Below are 21,186 nucleotides of genomic sequence, written 5' to 3'. Positions count from 1 at the left end.
TAATTTTGATTTCTTCACTTTTGTCTTTTTAAGCTTAAAATTGATTTTTTTACTAACTTTAGAACTAAATCTAGTTAATTTGAGAGTTTGAATCCTTCTTATATGAAAAAATTAATTTAACCCGTATAAAAAAATTAATTTGACATGATAAAAATGAAGATTAATTTAAATATATTACATGCTTAAAGGTATATCTCTTATAAATAGGATTTACTCAAGACATTGCAAGGTCTAACCAAAAAATTAAAATTATTGTGCCAAACCATTAATTGAAATTAAAATTTATTTAGATTAGATGGGTCAAATTCGGGTAAAGATGGGTCCCGGCCCGACCCACTTAATAATCACCGCCTTCACCGGACAGCCTATAAATATATGATGATTCCGCCTCCACTTTATCTCCAAATTTCGCTCCGCTAATTTTGGAATCGTTCGCGTAATTCTGAGGCTATTCCGTAAACCCTGTTTTCGCTCGTTGCTCTGTTTCTTCGGATTGTACCAATCTGAACTTGCTGTAGTCAGTTTACTGCCGAGCTGTACAAGCATCTCAGGTTCGCTATTCGAGTTCTTTAGCTTTTAGAGTTTGCAATTCCACCGATGGGATCGGAAGCAATGGATGCGAGTATTGGGCCACATTCCAACTGCAAGTTTTCAACTTTAGGGTTTAATGTTGGGTTGTGCATATTTTGGGTATTCTTTGATTGGATTGATAAGATGATCCAGACCGCTACGGAAAATCGGAATTGTTTAGGGTTGTACAAAAGGTTAATGAATTTGAACCTTTTTTCTTCCTTGAATGCAATCGTCAATTGAGATCCAATAATTGTTCGATCATTAGTAAAACTTGCGATCGGAGACGGCCCTACTTGATAAGATATTGCGTGTACATATTGGAATTTGGTATTCATCAGACAAAACTGCTAAATTGGTCATTCTATATTGGGTTTATTTGAATTGGTTGAATTTTAAACCCATGCTTTGAGAAGTAAACACGTTGATAATAGGTTAATAAAAAGTAATAAATTTTAGCAAAATTTTATTCAAAATATAATATATTATTATTTTTACGATATACCATCTTACCATTTTGATCAAATTACTGAGGCTTAATATAAAATTTTAGGCAAATTATTATGTGGACCGTGTGTGGACCACGGTTCAAAACTACACTTTTTTAACTCCATGCGTATGCTAGAAGAATGAATATACCGGGGTAAGATAATGTATTTTATGAGATAAAATAATGTACTTTATGTGTTAGAATAAAGTAAATTATGTGTGTGAGAATAATGAAATTTTTAAGGTAAGATGATGTATTTTATTAGTTAGAATAATGTATTTTATTGATGGGCAAAATGGTTGAACTATCTCAATAATTTGTGATGTAACCTGTTAATATTAACCCATAATTGATTAAATTTTTTAACAGCCCATTTGCCACTGATTTGGTTCACTTCCCAATTACTAATTTACTATGTTGAATTCATATCCACATTTGGACTGAATTGTTCTAGGATTTGCATACTGCTATCATTTAAAACTTGGACTTCATAACTATGTTCTACTTCACATGTTTTAAGTTTTAGTTTTTCATCCACTTTTATGTTTTTAGGTGTCTTATGTGAGATGCTAATACTGTTGTTGGCTTTTGTATTTGCAGATCAGAAATTTGGGGAAACAATTGTCATATTTGCCAATCTTCTACATTGAAAATTATTTGCTATGGCTGTGAAAACAGTTGTTAAAACAGTACACACTGTTTCAAAAAGACCAGAGGCATCAGTTTTTAACCGACTCAGAGTAGGTGGCCGTGTATACAACAAGGTGTGTATATATTGGCTTCAAGGGAGATGCAATAGGAATCCCTGTCAGTTTCTGCATTCAGAATCATCATTGCAGCAACCGAGGCAGACCCTTTCAACCATATATGATGATGATAGGCATTATGTTCGACCCGAAACTTCTCAGAGGAACTCAAGCTACATGAGCCCAAAGACTGGAACTAATTTGACAAATGGAATTGTTGATTCTGGAAGCAAAACAGGACCAGTGACCAAAAAAACAGTTTCAATTTCCAGAGGATCTGGATCTAAGGGCAAAGTTGCTCAGAAGCCTCAAATAAAGCTATGCCAGTACTGGGTTACTAACCATTGTGTTCATGGAGACAAGTGTAAGGACGTGCATGCATGGTCATTTGGTGATGGGTTTTCGATGTTGGCAAAGTTAGAAGGTCATACCAAGGTACTTATCAAAATTGTTGTCAGGTTTTCGTTTTAATGCTGAAGATTTCGTATCACAGCTTAATGTTTTATTTTTATTTTTTAAATTTAGGCCGTTACTGGAATTGCTCTTCCCTCTGGTTCCAACCAGCTCTTTTCAAGTAGCAATGACAAATCTGTACGGGTTTGGGACTGCCACAGTGGTCAGGTTTGTATTGTTTTTAGTTTAGAACTTGTGGTAGACCATCATAGTTTCACACTTTTCCATGGGAATAATTATGATATTAAGGTAATTCTCCTTCTCATGCAGTGTGGTGCTGTAATTAAGTTTGACAAAGAAGTAGGATGCTTAGTTGGTGAAGGTCCATGGGTATTTGTGGGATTGCCCGATGTTGTTAAGGTAGTATTTCTTTTGCCGTTTAAGCTTTCTTGTTTTCCCTTCCAAGTGCATTTTACTCTTTTCTTCGGTCCACATTAATGCTTTCTACATTGTAAATGGTTTCCTTGTTTTAGGTCTGGAACATTCACACTCAAATAGAGTTTAACCTTAATGGACCAACTGGGCAAGTTTATGCAATGACTGTCGGCAATGATAAACTTTTTGCTGGAACAGAGGTAGTTACTGCTGTTAGAATGCTTTATTTTTACTGGCTTTCACATTTTCAATCTAACATGTTAAACCTGCTCGTATAACTCAGTTTAACACTTTTGCGTCTTTTGCCCACAGAATGGTACCATATTGGCATGGAAGTTCACTTCTGAAGTAAATAGTCCAGAGCTTGTTTCGTCATTGGAGGGTCACACCCAGGCTGTGCTTTCACTTGTTGTCGGTGCTAATAGGCTGTACTCGGGTTCCATGGATAATACGATCAGAGTATGATTTTCTTTCCACAATATTTGATTTGTTCTAGTCATATGATTAATCAACCGTTTTGTTTTATCTAATGATGCAACACCTTGAATCACATTTACTTTTTATTCATAGGATGGTGCTTTCTCTTGTATACTGTTTATCTCGTTTTGATTCTTTCCTGACTGAGAATCTTTTCGTGAATAATGTTCTGTTGCAGATGTGGGATCTGGAAAGTTTGCAGTGCTTACAGACACTAAATGGGCATGCTGATGTTGTCATGTCTGTCCTTTGCTGGGACAACTTCTTGTTATCTGGTTCCTTGGACAACACTATAAAGGTTTAAACTACTTCGTTGTCACTTTGATGGCTTTCACTCTGAAAAAACTCCAGTTTGTAATCTTTTGTTTTTTCACTCATTTCCTTCAGGTGTGGGCTGCAACTGAAAATGGGAGCTTAGAAGTATTTTATGAACATAAAGAGGAAACTGTAAGTTACTGTTTTTCCTTCCCTAAGGTTAATGGATTTGTTAACACTGTCATCTCTAATCTTGTAGGTTAACCGTATTGTTCTCCACTTCTTCAGGGTGTACTAGCTCTTTGTGGGATATGTGATGCTGAAGCTAAACCGATATTGCTTTGCTCCTGCAATGACAATACTATCCGCTTATATGACCTGCCATCGTAAGTGTTTAGTGTCCATATATTTCTTCGTTCTGTTGAAAGCTTCACTTTCTTTCTCATCCTAGTTGCTGATTCTCTGGATGTGGTAGGTTTTCTGAAAGGGGCAGACTATTCGCGAAGAGGGAAGTTAGATCGGTTGAAATAGGGACCGGAGGACTGTTCTTTACCGGTGATGCAACTGGAGAAGTTTCTGTTTGGAAATTGCAGGGAGAAGCCATTGGCATGGCTCCTCAAGCAAGTTGATGCAACTGGAAACACCATTTCTTGGTCAGACAGACCAAATGCTATTTGCACAAAGTTCAGCTGACATCTAGTTTAGCCTAACTATCAGAGGAAGAAAGGCTGTTGAATATTTTTTAAGGGACAGAGAGCCAACAGCCAGACTGCATTTTCTTCTCTGGCAATTTTGTATTCTTGTGTAAAGAAATGATATCTTCATGCCTTACCACTATGGCAAGTCTGGGTTACAACTTACAAGTTGTAAATTGTAAACAGCTTATTTCAAAGTTGTAGTCTAGATGATATATTGTATAGATTTGAATTTGATCATTTGTTTTTCACAATATGCTTCTCCTAGTAAGAGGTTAAGTTTTGATTACTTAGTTGTAATGTTAGGTGTTTTTCCATATTTCCTCACAATCTTACATTAGTCTTCCATGTATACTGCTTATATAATTTCATACAACTAAGGGTGTGTATGGTTTATAGGGTTAGACACAAGGAATGAGAATGAAAGTCATACACATTGTTTGGTTGACAACTTTTTGAAAATACAGATATTGTAACGTTTTCCTTATGTATTATCATTATTATTATTATTAAGTTTATTATATAATAACAATAATATTTAAGTGGTGCAAATCAATAGGCTGACTAAGTCAGCATTAGGTAATTAGTTACCTACATTGATGGGATGTAGGTTATTTAGACTCCCAAGTCCTCTCACTGCTCGGTTGACGTATCATACATCATCTAAAGTCACTGAGAGAAGTGAGAGAAACATAACTAAAACCTACAGAGATTTTACAGCAGCCCGAGGAACCTGCTAAAACCTACAGAGATTTTACAGCAGCCCGAGGAACCTGCTCATCAGACCACGAGTCCCTGGTGATCAAGATCTAAAGCTATGGCTGGAGGTTGGTAATCTAAACTCTATTTTAATAGCCACGTATCTATTAATTGTTACGTGGATTGTGTGCTTACATTTGGTATCCGAGCCAATTTTATCTCTGCCTAGCCTTGATTCAATTGCATAATACAGTCATTTACATATGCTATACTTTCTTTGTATAATTTAGAATACATATGTAATGTGCAATTCTGTTGGGCTGCTGGAAATATTGTGTAATTTTTTTTCCGCATTTAGTTAAAAAAAAAAAAAAAATTCCAGATTTGTTTTTCCCGTACTGCTCTGCGTTTTTTTTCCTTCGCCTTTTTTTTCCCGTTCGCCGGCAAGGGGAGTGCTCGCCGAATTCCGTTGGCCGGCGATGCACGCCCCTCCGGTGGCGCTGGCTGACTCCCGCCAAGGACGGCGGTGGTGGCGGCACTGGGTTGCTCCCGATAGTGTCGACACCAACTGCCTCCTTCAATGGCGCGGAGGTGGCCGGCGGCGGAGACACGGACATGGCGTGGCGGCGGTGGCGAGTGGTCTGGCGGTGGTGGTGGAGTCGGGTCCTCCCGGCTTCTCCGCCACTGCTTCTCCGTCTCGGCGTCGATTTGGTTCTCTGTATCCTCTGTTCATGTCGCGCAGCGCAGATGAAGAAGATGATGAGATTTTGTATTTTGGGCCGGGTCTGGCCCAATTCGGCCAGACCTAGGCTCCAAAAAAAAAAAAAAAAAAAAAATTGGCTTTGGGCTTGCCAGAAATTTGGGCCTAAAAATTTTTTTTTGGGCTTGCTGAATTTTTTTTTTTTTCTTCTCTTCCTTTTCTCTCTTCATCATATTTAGCTTCTTCTTATGGGTTTTATTCAAATTTTTTTTTTCTAAAGTTGATATTAAATTATAATTCCTTTGAACAAATTATTCTGTCTCAATTTGTTTGAATTTTAATTTAATATTGAATTTCAGTTTAAATTGTATTCAGTATTACAATTTAATTGTGGAGCATGAGTTATAATGTGCATAATCTGAGCATGTATTACTGTTTATTGCATTAATTTGATTGTTATAATTATGCATATGTTAGATAAGCATGTTCTTTAAGTATGAATCTAGTGCCTTTAAGTCTGAATTATATGCCTATTACGCATGTTATAGTGCCTTTAGGTGAATTTAGTGCATTTTAAGGATAGATTAAGCATGTTAGTTTACTCATTCAGTTATTGCTCCGCTCGTGTCTTTCTAAAGCTATAAAGCACATAAAGTAAATCAAAGTTCTAGTTTACCCAAATTTAAAGCCTTATCCACAGGTTTATAACCATATTATAGATCTTTCAAACAATTTTACTTCAAATATGAGAATACATGACTTAGGGAAGTTTCTTGGGGAGGTATACTAGTTCTATGGCCCTGGCTTAAAGGCCTTGTTGCTACTAGTCCCCTTGCAACGCTACTCTGTCTAAGGAGTTGGTATTTAACCGAGCTTCGTCTCGACCAACTTTCCTGGGAGTATACCTAAAGATTGTCTATCATGTTTTGGTTTAATCTGTTTGCTAGGCTTTAAATTACCATTTGCCAAGTGATTACAATTTTGTGATTAAAGAGTAGCCACAGCATCTTTAATTGCTTAAATTGTATTTAGATTCACTCACATAAAGAGTTGGCAATATCCTTGTAGTTAATTCTATATGATATGGCAAAATTTAGCCCACAGGCAATTTTGTTGTATTTGTAGGATTGATTAGGACGAAATGCCAGGCTATGATCATAATTTGCCCACAGGGATTATGTATCGGCATATAGTTTTGGTAGTTTTGTCATCAAGGGTGGAAACACCCAAACCGTACCCATTCTGGTTTTCACCATTCAGTTTGGTAAATTCATTATGCGTAAAAATTCAGCCCACAGGCAATTTTTATGGCATTTGAATTTATCTTTTGCATAAGTTTGCATTGGCAAAATATGCACTTTAGTTCTTTTGTGCCTCGAAAATCAAAACTAACAAACTCATAATTTCCTTTCAGAAACTATCCCAATTGTCTCACACGTTCAGGTCCCAATGCTTACTCCTAATAATTATAGAGAGTGGAATGATGCGCTCCTGATCTACTTTGGCATGAATGAGATGGACTATGCTATTAACCATCCCGCGCCTCCGGCTATAACCGCGACGAGCGCTCAAGAAGCCAAAGACATTTGGGCTAAATGGGAACGGCACAATCGCCTGTGCATGTTTTTCATTAAGTCTCGGGTTTCGAGTGATATACGCCGCACGATTGATAAGCTTAAAACAGCTCAAGAGTGTATTGAGGCCATTGCCAAGAAGTTTGAAACTTCAGACAAATCCCTAGCAAGCACCTTAATAATGCAGTTCACCTCCCTTCGTTATTCTCCTGCCGATGGTGTGCGCAGTCACATCATGCAACTTAGTGATATTGCAGCTCAACTAGACAAGTTGGAGATCAAGCTGCCAGACTCATTTGTGGTGCATTTTGCACTAAACACTCTCCCTCCTGAGTATAGCACCTTCAAAATTGCATATAACACACATGACAAGAAATGGACCATTAATGATCTAATTAATAAGTGTGTGCAAGAAGAAGGGAGACTACGTCAGGAACAAAAGGGGGAGAGTGTCATGCTTGCAGTAGCAAAGCATAAAGGGAGATCTGGCAAGCGCCACACTGCAGCTAAAGGGAAAGCAAAATTATCCCCTTAGACTGACATTAAGAAAGCACAGAAATGCTTCTTTTGTAAGAAGAAGGGGCATATGAAGAAGGACTGTGCAAAGTTTAAGAAGTGGATGTCTGAGAAAGGTATGATCTCTTCCTTTGTCTGTTTTGAATCCAATATGTCAGATGTTAATGCTAACACTTGGTGGATTGATTCTGGTTCAACAATCCACATTGCAAATTCTTTACAGGATATGCAAAATCTGAGACAACCGATGTCAAATGAGCGAAACATCTTCTCCGGAAATAAGATGGGCTCGCCGGTTGAAGCTGTAGGGACTTGCAGGCTGATTTTAGACAGTGGTTTCGTTTTGAATTTAGAGAGGACATTTTACGTACCAACTTTTTCACGAAATTTGGTTTCTGTCTCAAGACTTGTACCGTTTGGATTCAATTTTATTTTTTCAGACAAGTATTTTAAATTATTTGATAATTCTACTTGTATTGGAAATGGTACACTGTCTGATGGTCTTTATCGTCTTCACTTACAAAACGATGCAAGTTATGATTCCTTACATGTTCAAACTGGCACCAAACGGTGTAGTGTTAACGATAAATCTTCAATGTTGTGGCACCGGAGATTGGGACACATCTCCCTTGATCGCATTAAAAGGTTGGTAAAGGATGGAGTACTTTCTACTCTAGACTATACTGACTTTGAGACTTGTATAGACTGCATTAAAGGCAAGCAGACTAACAAGTCGAAGAAAGGTGCCAATAGAAGTTCAACATTATTAGAGATAATTCATACTGACATATGCTGTCCAGATATGGATATGCAGGGTCAGAAATATTTCATTACCTTTATAGATGACTTCTCTAGATTTACCTATGTGTATTTACTTCATCATAAGTATGAAGCATTGGATGCCTTTAAAACCTTTAAGGCTGAAGTTGAAAACCAATGCAAGAAGAAAATACAAATAGTTAGGTCAGACAGAGGTGGTGAATATTATGGTAGATACACAGAAAATGGACAAGCTTTGGGTCCATTTGCTGAATTCCTTCAACAGCATGGGATTGTTGCCCAATACACCATGCCGGGTTCCCCGGATCAAAATGGTGTTGCTGAAAGAAGGAATCGGACTCTTTTGGACATGGTGCAGAGTATGCTGAGCAACTCCACACTTCCAAAATCATTATGGGCCGATGCTCTCAAGACGGCAACGTATATATTAAACCGGGTTCCGACCAAGGCTGTCCCCAAGACACCTTTTGAGCTTTTCAAAGGTTGGAAACCGAGTTTGCATCATATGCGTGTTTGGGGTTGTCCGTCTGAGGTGAGGATTTATAACCCACATGAAAAGAAACTTGACCCGAGGACGATAAGTGCTTTCTTTATTGGGTATGCACAGTCTTCTAAGGGTTATAAGTTTTATTGTCCAAAACATACGACTAGGATAGTGGAATCAAGAAATGCTAAGTTTCTTGAAGATGACTTGATCAGTGGGAGAGATCGATTTAAGGACTTAGTTCCTTTATTTGATCATGTTGACTCTTGCCCTTCAACGTCATCTAACGGAGTTGTACTTATACGCAATGCGCCTTCAGTCCCGCCTGCGGTTGTGCAACCCATTGTTGAGATTCCACAAGCTGTTGAAACTCAACCATTGGAAGAACAAGTTCAGGACTTACAGCAACCTCCTGAGCTAGACTTTGAGCCAATGGTTGAACCAATACAGGATTTTCAGCAAGATCCTGAACCCGCACAGACCGAAATTGAACCAATCCAAGAACTACATCCAGTTCCTGAAGAGGTAGTTGCGCCACAACCTTCACAAGGTACTGGTGTTCCAACATTAAGACGGTCTACTCGGGTAAAGCGTTCAGCAGTTCCTAGCTATTATGTATCGTATCTACAAGAATCTGACATTGGAGCTGAAAATGATCCCATACGTTTTCACAAGCTACGAATTGTGCACAGTCCGATTTGTGGTTAGAAGCCATGAAAGATGAAATGAATTCCATGAAGAGTAATGGAGTTTGGAACCTTGTTGAGTTACCTAATGGGGCCAAGCCGATTGGCTGTAAATGGGTATTTAAAACCAAAAGAGACTCATTAGGTAACATTGAGAGGTACAAGGCCAGACTCGTTGCTAAGGGATTCACTCAAAAAGAAGGAATTGATTACAAGGAGACCTTTTCTCCTGTATCAAAGAAAGATTCTCTTCGAATCATTCTGGCTTTGGTTGCACACTTTAATCTTGAGTTGCAACAAATGGATGTGAAAACCGCGTTTCTAAATGGTGATCTAGAAGAAGAAGTTTATATGAAACAACCTGAAGGTTTCTCTTCTAGAGGTGGTGAGGATTTGGTGTGTAGGCTTAGGAAGTCCATATACGGTTTAAAACAAGCCTCCCGTCAGTGGTATATTAAGTTTGACGGGGTCATTTCATCATTTGGTTTTGTTGAAAGTCCCTTAGATCCTTGTATATACCAGAAAGTTAGTGGGAGTAAAATCTGTTACCTTGTTTTATATGTGGATGATATCCTACTCGCCACTAATGAGGTGGGGATGCTTCGTGACGTGAAACAGTTCCTTTCCAAAAACTTTGATATGAAAGATATGGGTGAAGCATCTTATGTCATTAGCATAAAGATTCATAGGGATAGGTCCCGGGGCATACTGGGTCTATCGCAGGAAACCTATATTAACAAAGTTTTGGAAAGGTTTCGGATGAAAAACTGTTTACCGAATGTTGCTCCCATTGCAAAAGGGGATAAGTTTAGTTTGGACCAATGTCCTAAGAACGAGTTGGAGACGGAGCGTATGAAGGATGTTCCATATGCTGAAGCGGTTGGATGTCTCGGCTATATTCAAGTTTGTACAAGGCCCGACATTGCCTTTGCCGTTGGTATGTTAGGGCGGTACTTGCATAATCCAGGCTTAGACCACTGGGGAGCTGTGAAGAGAGTTCTGAGGTATCTCCAAGGTACTAAAGATTTCAAGTTGGGTTTTAGGCAGACGGACATCCTCGATGTTGTTGGTTATTCTGATGTGGACTTCGCTGGCTGTGTTGATTCTCGGAGATCGACTTCCGGGTACGTCTTCATATTGGCTGGTGGGGCAATTTCATGGAGAAGTGTTAAACAATCCTTAATAACCACTTCTACCATGGAAGCCGAGTTCGTGTCCTGTTTTGAGGCTACTTCGCAAGGTGTGTGGCTCAAGAATTTCATCTCCGGGCTTAGAATTATGAATTCTATATCTAAGCCACTGAAAGTTTATTGTGACAACTTAGCTGCAGTCTTCCTAACTAAGAACGAAAAATCTAGGAGTCGAAGTAAACACATCGACATCAAGTTCTTAGCCATTAGGGAGCGTGTCAAGAATAAAGTTGTATTCATTGAACACATTAATACTGAGTTGATGCTAGCAGATCCCTTGACTAAAGGCATGCCTCTGTCTAAATTCAAGGATCTGATTCAGAAAATGGGACTTTCGTCCACTTTGTAATTTGTATATACATTCAGTTTAATAATGAAATTCTTTTGCACTTAAGTTTTTTTCTTCAGATACTTCAGACACTTTCTTTGAGTGTGTACACAATTCAGTTTATCTCAATAAGAAAATATACTTCAGTGGACTTGAAATGAACATATGGTTTGTTTCATTAAGTTTGATTACCTAAAGGACTCAATGACAGTTTGCATTTGATCATAATGGATATTACTTGCGCTAAGGAGGACATGTCATTATGGTTGGTGTAAATCTTGTTCTTGGGTTCCGTATTTGCACCAAGTGGGAGAATGTAACGTTTTCCTTATGTATTATCATTATTATTATTATTATTAAGTTTATTATATAATAACAATAATATTTAAGTGGTGCAAATCAATAGGCTGACTAAGTATTAGAACTTAGTCAGCATTAGGTAATTAGTTACCTACATTGATGGGATGTAGGTTATTTAGACTCCCAAGTCCTCTCACTGCTCGGTTAACGTATCATACACCATCTAAAGTCATTGAGAGAAGTGAGAGAAACATAACTAAAACCTACGGAGATGTTACAGCAGCCCGAGGAACCTGCTCATCAGACTACGAGTCCCTGGTGATCAAGATCTAAAGCTATGGCTGGAGGTTGGTAATCTAAATTCTGTTTTAATAGCCACGTATCTATTAATTGTTACGTGGATTGTGTGCTTACAGATATAGGATTTGATTACTTTATAATTACAAAACTAATTACCTAATTTAAATCAGGTATCATTACATTAATTCAGTCTTAACTCTCTTCATTTCATCACCTCTTCACTTCTTCACACGTAAGATCAATATAGAGTCATACATAACTAAACATCAATATTAACAATCATTTTAATTTCACCATACTACCAAAGATGTAAAATACATTATCAAAACTTATTCTAATTATACTAAGTATTTAATTCTTATTTCAATTTGAATTTCTATTCTCATGTTCGAACCAAACATAACCTATAATTATTTTCCCCAATCTTTCATTGACTTCTTCTGTTTAAGACTTATTTAATTGTAAAACTATTATTTTATAAATTTTACTTGTTATAAAATAATATATATCAACCGTATAGATTCTAAATAGAGTGTAATATATAGTAAGTAAAAATGAAATATTTAAAATTTTATTAATAATCTCAAAATAGTCTTGTGATTCTCAGTTTCATGAAGCAAATAAGACTAGATCGAGTAGGGAACAGATAAGTGAATACTACATACACCTTTTATTTTTATCTTCCAATTCGTATATCATTATGTGACATTAGTTAATTGGTTAATAATTTTTTTTTCAATTAATAGTGGGACAATCAGTTTATGGCATCCAATAAATGTTAAGTAAACTTAATATGTTATTGGTTTATATATTTTTAGTTATGTTTTTATCCAAAAATAAATTTGAATATTAAATCTTACATATATACTGAATTCAAAATCAATTTATGACATCTGCGACGGACTCGACTGAAAAGATGTTGATAGTAATCATTTGCCGTGTGACCTTTTGGTATGAGAATCATGCTTAAACTCTCACAATTTTTTTTTTTTAAAGAATATTTTTTTAATGTATAACATATAAAGTGAGATGGTGAGAAGTAACCACGTTGGAAGATTGTAGTCCGTCCAATTCAGCCAAAAGTCGGAGAAATATTGCCGTGAAAAAGAAGTTGTTAGTCACGAGAGGGAGATTTGTGTAATTGCAAATTACAAAATTTATCTCAATTGCATATTACTTGCGGCGTATTTCTCATTATTTTCGTGTTTCTAAACCAAGAAAAATAAATATATATAAATAAAATGTTACAACGTATTATCTTCTAACTTTTTAAAAATTCATCTTTTAATATTTACTTGGATTTGTCATCTCTCATTAAAAGTAGCTTCACTTTGATTCTTGGGGTATACTAGAGTTAGTTAGGTTACGCGCATCAAAGAAGTAGAGTCACTTTGATTCTTGGGGTATACTTTGTCCATACAATGTCTTTATTAAAAAAAATTATTCATTGTCAATAAATTAATTAAGAGAAATAATTTCATTAGTTATATTGTCTTTATTATTCTCAATGTATGTGATGGATTATATGAACCCGGGGGTCCGGATTATACAACCCGTATATATGTTTGAATATGAGAAATAAATAATAAAACGGTAAATATTATATTAATTGAGCATAAAATGCTATTACAGATGTTCGGGACATGTAATAACGTTACAAGTATTGTAAGAAGGTAGAATATAGAAATCAAGTGTCCATTGTTAGGACACGGGGAGGGGTTTTTATATGCTACAAACCTCTAACCGCTCCCCCTAAACTGGGGGATGGTTGGATCTGGCGCTTTGACCGCGTACTAGCTCAGGACCGGGTCCAAAGCGTAGCCCGGGTTACGCAGGAGGAGTCGCACGACTCGGACATCGTGCGGACCCCGTCCCGGCCAAGCTCGGAGCTCGGCCGGGCCGACCCCGCGTAGGCCGACCCGGGGTATCCCTGCCGACCCCGTGGTGGCCGGGCCTACGTAGGTCGACCCCGGGGTGGCCGGGCCTACGTAGGCCGACCCCGGGGTGGCCGGGCCTACGTAGGCCGACCCCGGGGTGCCGAGCCCATGTTGGCCGACCCCGGGGTGGTTCGTCACTCCGTGTGCACAGTAACCGAGCGGACCCCGGGGTGGTTCGTCACTCCGTGTGCACAGTAACCGAGCCGACCCCGGGGTGTCGAGCCCATGTTGGCCGACCCCGGGGTGTCGAACCCATGTTGGCCGACCCCGGGGTGGTTCGTCACTCCGTGTGCATAGTAACCGGGGACCCCGTGGTAGTAGTCGAGGACCCCGGGGAGGTAGACCCCTCCATGGTCTATCCGGCCGCGTGCGTAGTCCACTCGGTGCCGGGTGTGATCTGCTCCATATTTCTTCGCTCCAGGTCTGCTCTGTAATTATTCCATCAGTACGTAACAATTCTTTACATTCAAATTCATCAATTGATTATATCCACTACATTGTCTATTTTTTTTGTGCACTATTTTTTTAATTAAATATCAAAGTTGTAATACAAAATAATGCTATATATTTATTTACCAAGTATTTTATTAATACCATTAAAAAATTAAAAAATATATAATTAATAAAGTCAATCATATTAACTACTTGAGCAATTTGTTGACAAAGAGAGTATTTAAATCACACATCAAATTGAAGTGAGAACTATCACGCAATGTCATTGTTTGACAATCAGCAGTTAGCGGTTAGCGGTTAGCATCAGCGGATTATATTAACGGATTTGACCTGCGAATTATATAACGATTGGTAAAAAGATATTTGAAAAAATTAACTGTTTAGATTAACATGTAAAATGACCTAAGGGTATACATAATAATAATAATAATAATAATAATAATAATAATAATAATAATAATAATAATAATAATAATAATAATAATAATAATAATAATAATAATAATAATAATAATTGTTTTAAGAAAATAGAAAAAATCTAATTAAGCCAATCATATTAACTACTTGGGGGTTTATTGACAAAAAGAGTATTCAAATCACACAACAAATTCAAGTGGGAAACTATCCCCGCAATGTCCTTGTTTAGCAATCAGTAGTTAGCTTTTCAATATTAGTGTATTTAATATTTTATGCCCTAATTTTTATTTGCTCTCCCTTATATCCCGTATTTGGTTTCAATCATACCTATACAATTATTTTATTGACAATTATAATCAATCTTGACTATATTATCTTACATTTGTAAACTTAAAATTACTTATTTAAATACACAAATTCAATATTCAATTATCTATGCATGAACAATTTCGATATAATCTTGCCTTGATATACTTTAAAGTATTTATTTAAAAAAAAAACATTGGACATTATCCCAATCGCGCAATGCGCGCAAAAAACTAGAATCAAAGAACAAACAATACTACAAATCTACAATACTTGCCCTAACACAGCACGACATATACAGATATATATAATTCTTTGGTTTTCCAAAGGTTGTTTCTTGTGTTTTTTTTTTTTTTTTTTTTTTTTTTTTTTTTTAAATGGAAGTGGAGAATAATGAGGTAAAGGTTTCACAAAGTAAGGCGTCTTCCCCTACGAGGTTGCAAAAGAAAGCTCCGGTGGCTCTTAACTAATTAAATTGGATAAAGAAGAGATGGTTCCCTACAACCATTTCATATCCTTGGAAGATAGATCTTCTTCTTCCTCCACTCAAATGGCAATTCCGTTGTTGTCTCCGGTCGTCCCACCTCCTCCTCCTCCTCCTCCGGCGCATAATGCAGAGGTTGTGGAAGGGCAGAGCTCCAGCCGTGTTCAGGCGGCTTCGCTCTCGCAAATCGGCCTTTGGTGCCACCCAGCATTGGAGCCATTGCCAAATCCCTCCACGGTTCTCGCAGATTTCAAGACAAAATGTACGTTATAGTCAATCAGTTGATGCCCTTCCAGTTCCTCGCTTCTTTATGCAATTCGATTATTGTATTGTAGCTTACTTTCCCTTTGTTATTCTAATATACTCACTATAATAGTTTTCACCATGATGCTTATGTAATAGTCTAATAGAGTCGTGAAAATATGGTTATAAAATCAATTTCCTACATCATGTTTGTGTACCATGCATACTCCAACGACAAAAATCTAAAAAGGAATAAGGTTCAAATTGGCCAGTGAACGTAACCTCAAAACGTAATTAGGCCAGAACGAAAAAAGTGTAATTAGACCACTGAACACTCCAAAAACGTGAAATTAGGCCACTGAACACTCCAAATGTATGCAATTTCACCGGATAGCAGGTTACTATTAATTTTAGCAGGTTACCTGCTTACGTAGCAGCTGAGTTGACATTTTTAATAATTTTTGAATAATTTTTAATAAATTTTAATAATAAATTAAAAAAAAACGACGAGGTGACCGCTGGCCACCCCGTCATTTTCTTTTTAAAAATTTAAAATTACACTTTTGGTCCTGTGACTATTGGGGGTGTGTTAATTTGGGTACGTGACTTTTAAAACTAACAATTTAGTCCTTTAACTATCAATTTTTAGCAGATTTGGTCCTCCCGGCCAAATTGCCGGCCAAATGTTGCCGGAAAAAGACAAATATTTTTAAATGGTTTATTCATAGGGGTAAAATGGTCAATTTAAGTTTTTAATGAAAAAGGGGAAAGTTATGAAGCCAACCGCCCCTTCTTCTGCAAATCCCTCTCGATATCGTCGACGTCATCTCCTTCTCCGATGACTGGTCATATACCAGAATAAGGAATAAAACCAAGAAGGCTGAATAATTGGCAAAGAAAGCACAATATTTTTTTTTTTGACAAAGCATGATTTTTGTTTTACTTTGTATCACAGAGTTGATTTAATATTTAACTTTGTATGGAAAGTTCTTGCCGTGGAAAAGTGGGATTTGTGATAGTTAAACTTGTTTGTTTGGTTCTTTTCTAGTATTTTGTTTGAACCTATTGTGGTTGGAGGATTGCTCTAGGTTTGATTTTGTGACGAGAGAAACCAAGATAAATTACTCTGGCCTGGTTTCATGAACAGGGGAAGCAAGTTCTGTACGTGGCATTCGGGTCTCAAACAGAGATATCGTCCAAGCAATTGGAGGAGATTAAAGTTGGGTTAGAGGAATCTGAAGTGAATTTCTTGTGGGTGGTTAGAACGAACGAATCGGAGCTCCGCGGCGATGGGTTCGAAGATAGAGTGAAGAACCGAACGCAGTATTGGAAAGCACAGGTGATGTTCTTGGTGAGAATAGGCCGCGTCTTCAACAATTCTAAGTGCGGCGGCGGCGGAGGAGCTACTCCGGGAGGAGAACACCAGAGAAATTATGCTGGGAACCGACATCTCAACCTCCTTGGTCTTTTTGAAAATGGATTGAGGGAACCGAGAATACACTTTAGCTTGCTGGTGGCAATGATGGGTCCGGGGCTTCGACGCTCCGACTGAATCTACGACGGAGGATTCCTTCCATAAATGGTACAGAGATCGCCGGGCCTTGAAGCCATTTCTGAGGCTCATTTTTCTCAAAAGCGGAAACTTTACCAACCCCTTCTTGATTCTGGGTTTGGGTTCGAGAGAGGGAGAGGCGTTCTTTGAATTTTGGTTGTGTAATGCTGAAAACTGGGAATGGGTTGCTAAGAAACGAAAAGAACAGGGGAGGACCAAATATGTTAAAAAGACGGAATTACCCCCACTATTATATGATTTATTAATTTGAACATCTTTCCGGCCGAATTCCACCGGCAATTTGGCCGGGAGGACCAAATCTGCTAAAAAAATGATAGTTAAAGGACTAAATTGTTAGTTTTAAAAGTCACGTACCCAAATTAACACACCCCCAATAGTCACAGGACTAAAAGTGTAATTTGCTCTTAAAATTATTAAAAATGCCAACTCAGCTACCACGTAAGTAGGTAACCTGCTAAAATTGATGGTAACCTGCTATCCGGTGAAATTGCATACATTTGGAGTGTTCAATGGCTTAATTACACTTTTTTTCGTTCAGTGACCTAATTGCATTTTCAGGTTACGTTTTGTGGCCAATTTGAACCTTACTCCATCTAAAATTTATCATTATATATTATTCAAAAAGAACTCCACTTGTTACTAGATTTTTCTTAACGACAACCGATCGAGTTCAAACTAGTTGAACTAGAGGTCAATGGTTAGGTAAAGAGTGAAAGATGAATGCAACATTGTTGCACTGCTATATTTTAACGGACGACCAAATTAAAGACAAATGTGCATGGGGTTGAGAGTGAGTGATAGGGGCCAGGATAGCATTTGAGAATTTTGTTGCAAATAACCTAATAAAAGTAGTATAGGCACAATAAGCAACAGTTTTCGACAAGGAAACAAAGTTGCAGTAGAGGAGACTTGTAAAATGTGACATAATTTGATTTACATCAACAAAAAATAATCCACATATAGAGTCTAGGGAATATAGTTTGGAAATGAGTCTCAATTTATTGCCAAAAAGCTCTCCCCTTAATGTACAACAACTAATCAGAGTCCCACACATATTAGGCAATTTCCTTGAGGGTCGGTCGGTCTACTTGATAAAAACAAGCAATTATAAGAATACCTAAGCATTCTTGCTTTTCACTTCACTTCAAACTCAGCGCTCTTTTGGCAAGAGGGATTTCTTTCGACGGAATCAGAAGTCAAACTCTCCTGTTGCCTGAAAAGGAAATGTGCATTGTATATGTAGGCCATTCCAAGATGCATAATGGAATTATTGATTTGAAAAAGGATCGTGAATCTTGAATGCAAGAAGTTTCTAGTTGATTTTTACTTAAATTAATTTTAAATTAATTACTTATTTGGATTATAGATTGTATCAGATCCAGTTAAAGATCAGATAACAAGATAAAAATAAGTAAAGGAAATGAAAAAAGGATAAATTAATTGGTAACGCAGTTCAGAACAAAATCTCCAACGTCTGTATGATCACCAAAAATTACAAGGGTTGGTAAGATATTCATACACACTATGACCTTAGCCAATTACACCAACTCAATCTTCACCAGGCCATATACTTGAGTGAATACGTGCAAGCCAAATAATCACTTCAAGCTTCAACAATTCGTCATCAAACCTCCTCCAATATAATTCTTCCACTCACACCTTCAATATGCAGTACGTATGGCTTTTATATGTATGGTAGGAAGAATATAAGGAAACAATTAATGTTTGGAGCGCAGCACTTGTTTTCCCACTTTCGAAATTTCCCTTCGAATAGATATATGGAGTAAGCAAATCAAAGCAATAATTAAAATGAGTTAATACCCAAAATCGTCCTCGACTATAGTAGTTTTTCTCAATTTCGTCCTAAACGACTTTGGTGACCTAATATCGTCCCAGACTTTTGTGTTTCGCTTAATTTAGTCCTCCATTTGTTATTCTGTCAAATTAGTGTTAAATAAAGGGACAATTCAGTAATGTCAATATTGATCTCTCTTTACTTTCAACTTGTGAAGTGCGAAATTCCTCTTTCTTGTACGAATTACACCCAGAATTACTCCCGGACCTGCAAATTAAATTTTATATTCGCAGTTTTAGGAGTAATTCGTTAAAAAAAAAAAAAAAGGGATTTCGCAGTTCACATGTCTATGAGTAAAGAGATGCCAATATTAAAATTACTGAATTATCTATTTATTTAACACCAAATGGACAGAATAACAAATGAGGGACTAAATTGAGCAAAAACACAAAAGTCTGGGACTAAATTGAGCAAAACACAAAAGTCTGGGACGATATTAGGTCACCAAAGTCGTTTAGGACGAAATTGAGAAAAACCACTATAGTCGAGGACGGTTTTGGGTATTAACTCTAATTAAAATTATGGCTGCAATAGGCGTTAGTCGGGCGGTAGAGTAGCGCCTAACCTCTAGACGGTCTAAGCGAGCGTTTATGCGGCTAACTAAAAAAAATAGTACACGTGTAAGTGTATATATGTCATATGACTAGTGATCAAATGAGTCCATCTTTTTATATGAGCCCGTGTGGACAGATCTGGGCCATTGAATGCTTGATATCAATGGCTTTTTAGATCTGGCCAACTGTACAACATGAACTATGCAAGTGAAGTGCACAATTGCACAGTTGTCGTGCACAATTGCAAAGTTGCACAGTTGGTCAGATCTAAGCCATTGATATCAAATATTCAATGACCCAGATCTGCCCACATGGACTCGTATAATAGGATGGACTCACGAAAATAGGATGAACTCACGAGAACACTAGAATATATATATATATATATATATATATATATATATATATATATATATATATATATATAATTAGGTTCTGGTGCAGTTAGGTTGCTCAGGTGCGGTTGTGCGGTTTAATCTGGGCAATTCATCTCGCTTAAATCAACGTTCAGGATTACCAAAATTTAAAAAAAAAAATGCGGTGGCAATTTTGTAATTTTTGTATTTAGGTCAACATTAATGTGAGCGGTTCTGTGATTAATGTGTGTGAGTTTTGTATATAATATGCGTGAGTCTTGTGCATAAGGTGCGTGAGTTTGTGCTTAATGTGCGTGGGGTTGTGCTTAATGTGAGTTGTTAGTAAAACTTAAAGTGTGAGCTTTTGTGTTTAAGGTGCGTGAAATTTGTTCTTAATGTGAGTGGAGTTTGTGCTTAATTTGCGTAAGGTTTGTGCTTAATGTGTGTGAGGGTAGTGATTAATATCAGTAATTGTTGAAACTTAAAGTCTGTGAGTTAATACTTAAAGTGCGTGGGTTTTGTGCTTACTGTGCGTGAGATTGTGGTTAATGTGTGTTGGATGAAGAAGCATGCAACACGTCTAAATGACCAAAAGCGTATACCAAAAGCGCGTCTTCTTGTCCAACAAAACAATGTACGTGGGTTTTGTACTTAATGTGCGTGAGTTGGTATTTAATGTGCGCGAGTTTTGTACTTAATGTGCGTGAGTTTGTACTTAAGATCTAACACTTAAGGTGCGTGGCTTTCTTCCAAACACACGTTTTTTTTTTTTTTCATTGATTTGAGCCGTTGATTTAGATTTGATCAACGGCTCAGATCTAACCGCACGAGAAGCTATATCCGCACATGAACCCTTCCATATATATATATATATATATATATATATATATATATATATATATATATATATATATATATATATATATATAGTGGAGGCTTCAAGTAAGAACCATATGTTAGATAGGAACCTATGAACTAATCCAAGTCATTCAAATTTGCTCAATCAATGGTCTAGATAATTAATCATTTTATGTGGATCTTGAACATAATTAATTAGAAAGGATATTTGTGTAATTTTGTCCAAATACCAATTACAAACTAATATTATATTTAGATTCTTTCTAAGATATTATGATGACAAGATAAGGAAGGAGTCTAATTTATATGTGATTCTTTTTTCAGTTGATATGCGGTTCATGTGATTTCGGAGACAGACGAGAAATTCCGATCACCGGCGGATGCTACTACAGAAGGATGACAACTAGCGTCAATGAAGGTAAGAATAAGATTTGTCCGCATACACATGTGCACCCTTCAATTTGGTTTAAATTGAATACATGTGTTATCCTTTGTGGAAGCATACAATTGGATGATATCTGCTACTCTCGTA

At 37.2% G+C, this 21,186-nt stretch overlaps 1 protein-coding gene and 1 long non-coding RNA gene across 3 annotated transcripts; both read left to right on the top strand.

Moving 5' to 3' along the window:
- The first annotated feature begins 281 nt into the window (after nucleotides 1-281).
- Nucleotides 282-20,956, top strand: LOC109156410. Its single transcript, XR_002050025.1, has 3 exons — nucleotides 282-517; nucleotides 9,911-9,913; nucleotides 20,944-20,956. It is a non-coding gene; the product is annotated as an uncharacterized LOC109156410 (long non-coding RNA).
- On the top strand, nucleotides 512-4,350 carry LOC109156407 (zinc finger CCCH domain-containing protein 48-like). Of its 2 annotated transcripts, XM_019304259.1 has the most exons (11): nucleotides 512-764; nucleotides 1,661-1,907; nucleotides 1,941-2,241; nucleotides 2,332-2,427; nucleotides 2,530-2,619; nucleotides 2,733-2,834; nucleotides 2,947-3,093; nucleotides 3,290-3,409; nucleotides 3,499-3,558; nucleotides 3,655-3,752; nucleotides 3,842-4,350. In XM_019304259.1, exons 2-11 carry the CDS (start codon nucleotides 1,723-1,725, stop codon nucleotides 3,993-3,995), a joined length of 1,353 nt encoding a protein of 450 aa, XP_019159804.1. In that variant the 5' UTR covers nucleotides 512-764; nucleotides 1,661-1,722; the 3' UTR covers nucleotides 3,996-4,350. The 2 variants fall into 2 exon arrangements, with proteins under 2 accessions (XP_019159804.1, XP_019159803.1); XM_019304258.1 differs by having other exon boundaries at nucleotides 1,661-2,241.
- Nucleotides 20,957-21,186: the final 230 nt, after the last annotated feature.

The sequence above is a fragment of the Ipomoea nil genome, unplaced genomic scaffold (genome assembly GCF_001879475.1).
Source record: "Ipomoea nil cultivar Tokyo-kokei standard unplaced genomic scaffold, Asagao_1.1 scaffold2705, whole genome shotgun sequence".
NCBI lineage: Eukaryota > Viridiplantae > Streptophyta > Magnoliopsida > Solanales > Convolvulaceae > Ipomoea > Ipomoea nil.
The sequence above is the reverse complement of the archived record's forward strand: the minus strand, read 5'-3'. Positions and strand labels throughout refer to the sequence as shown.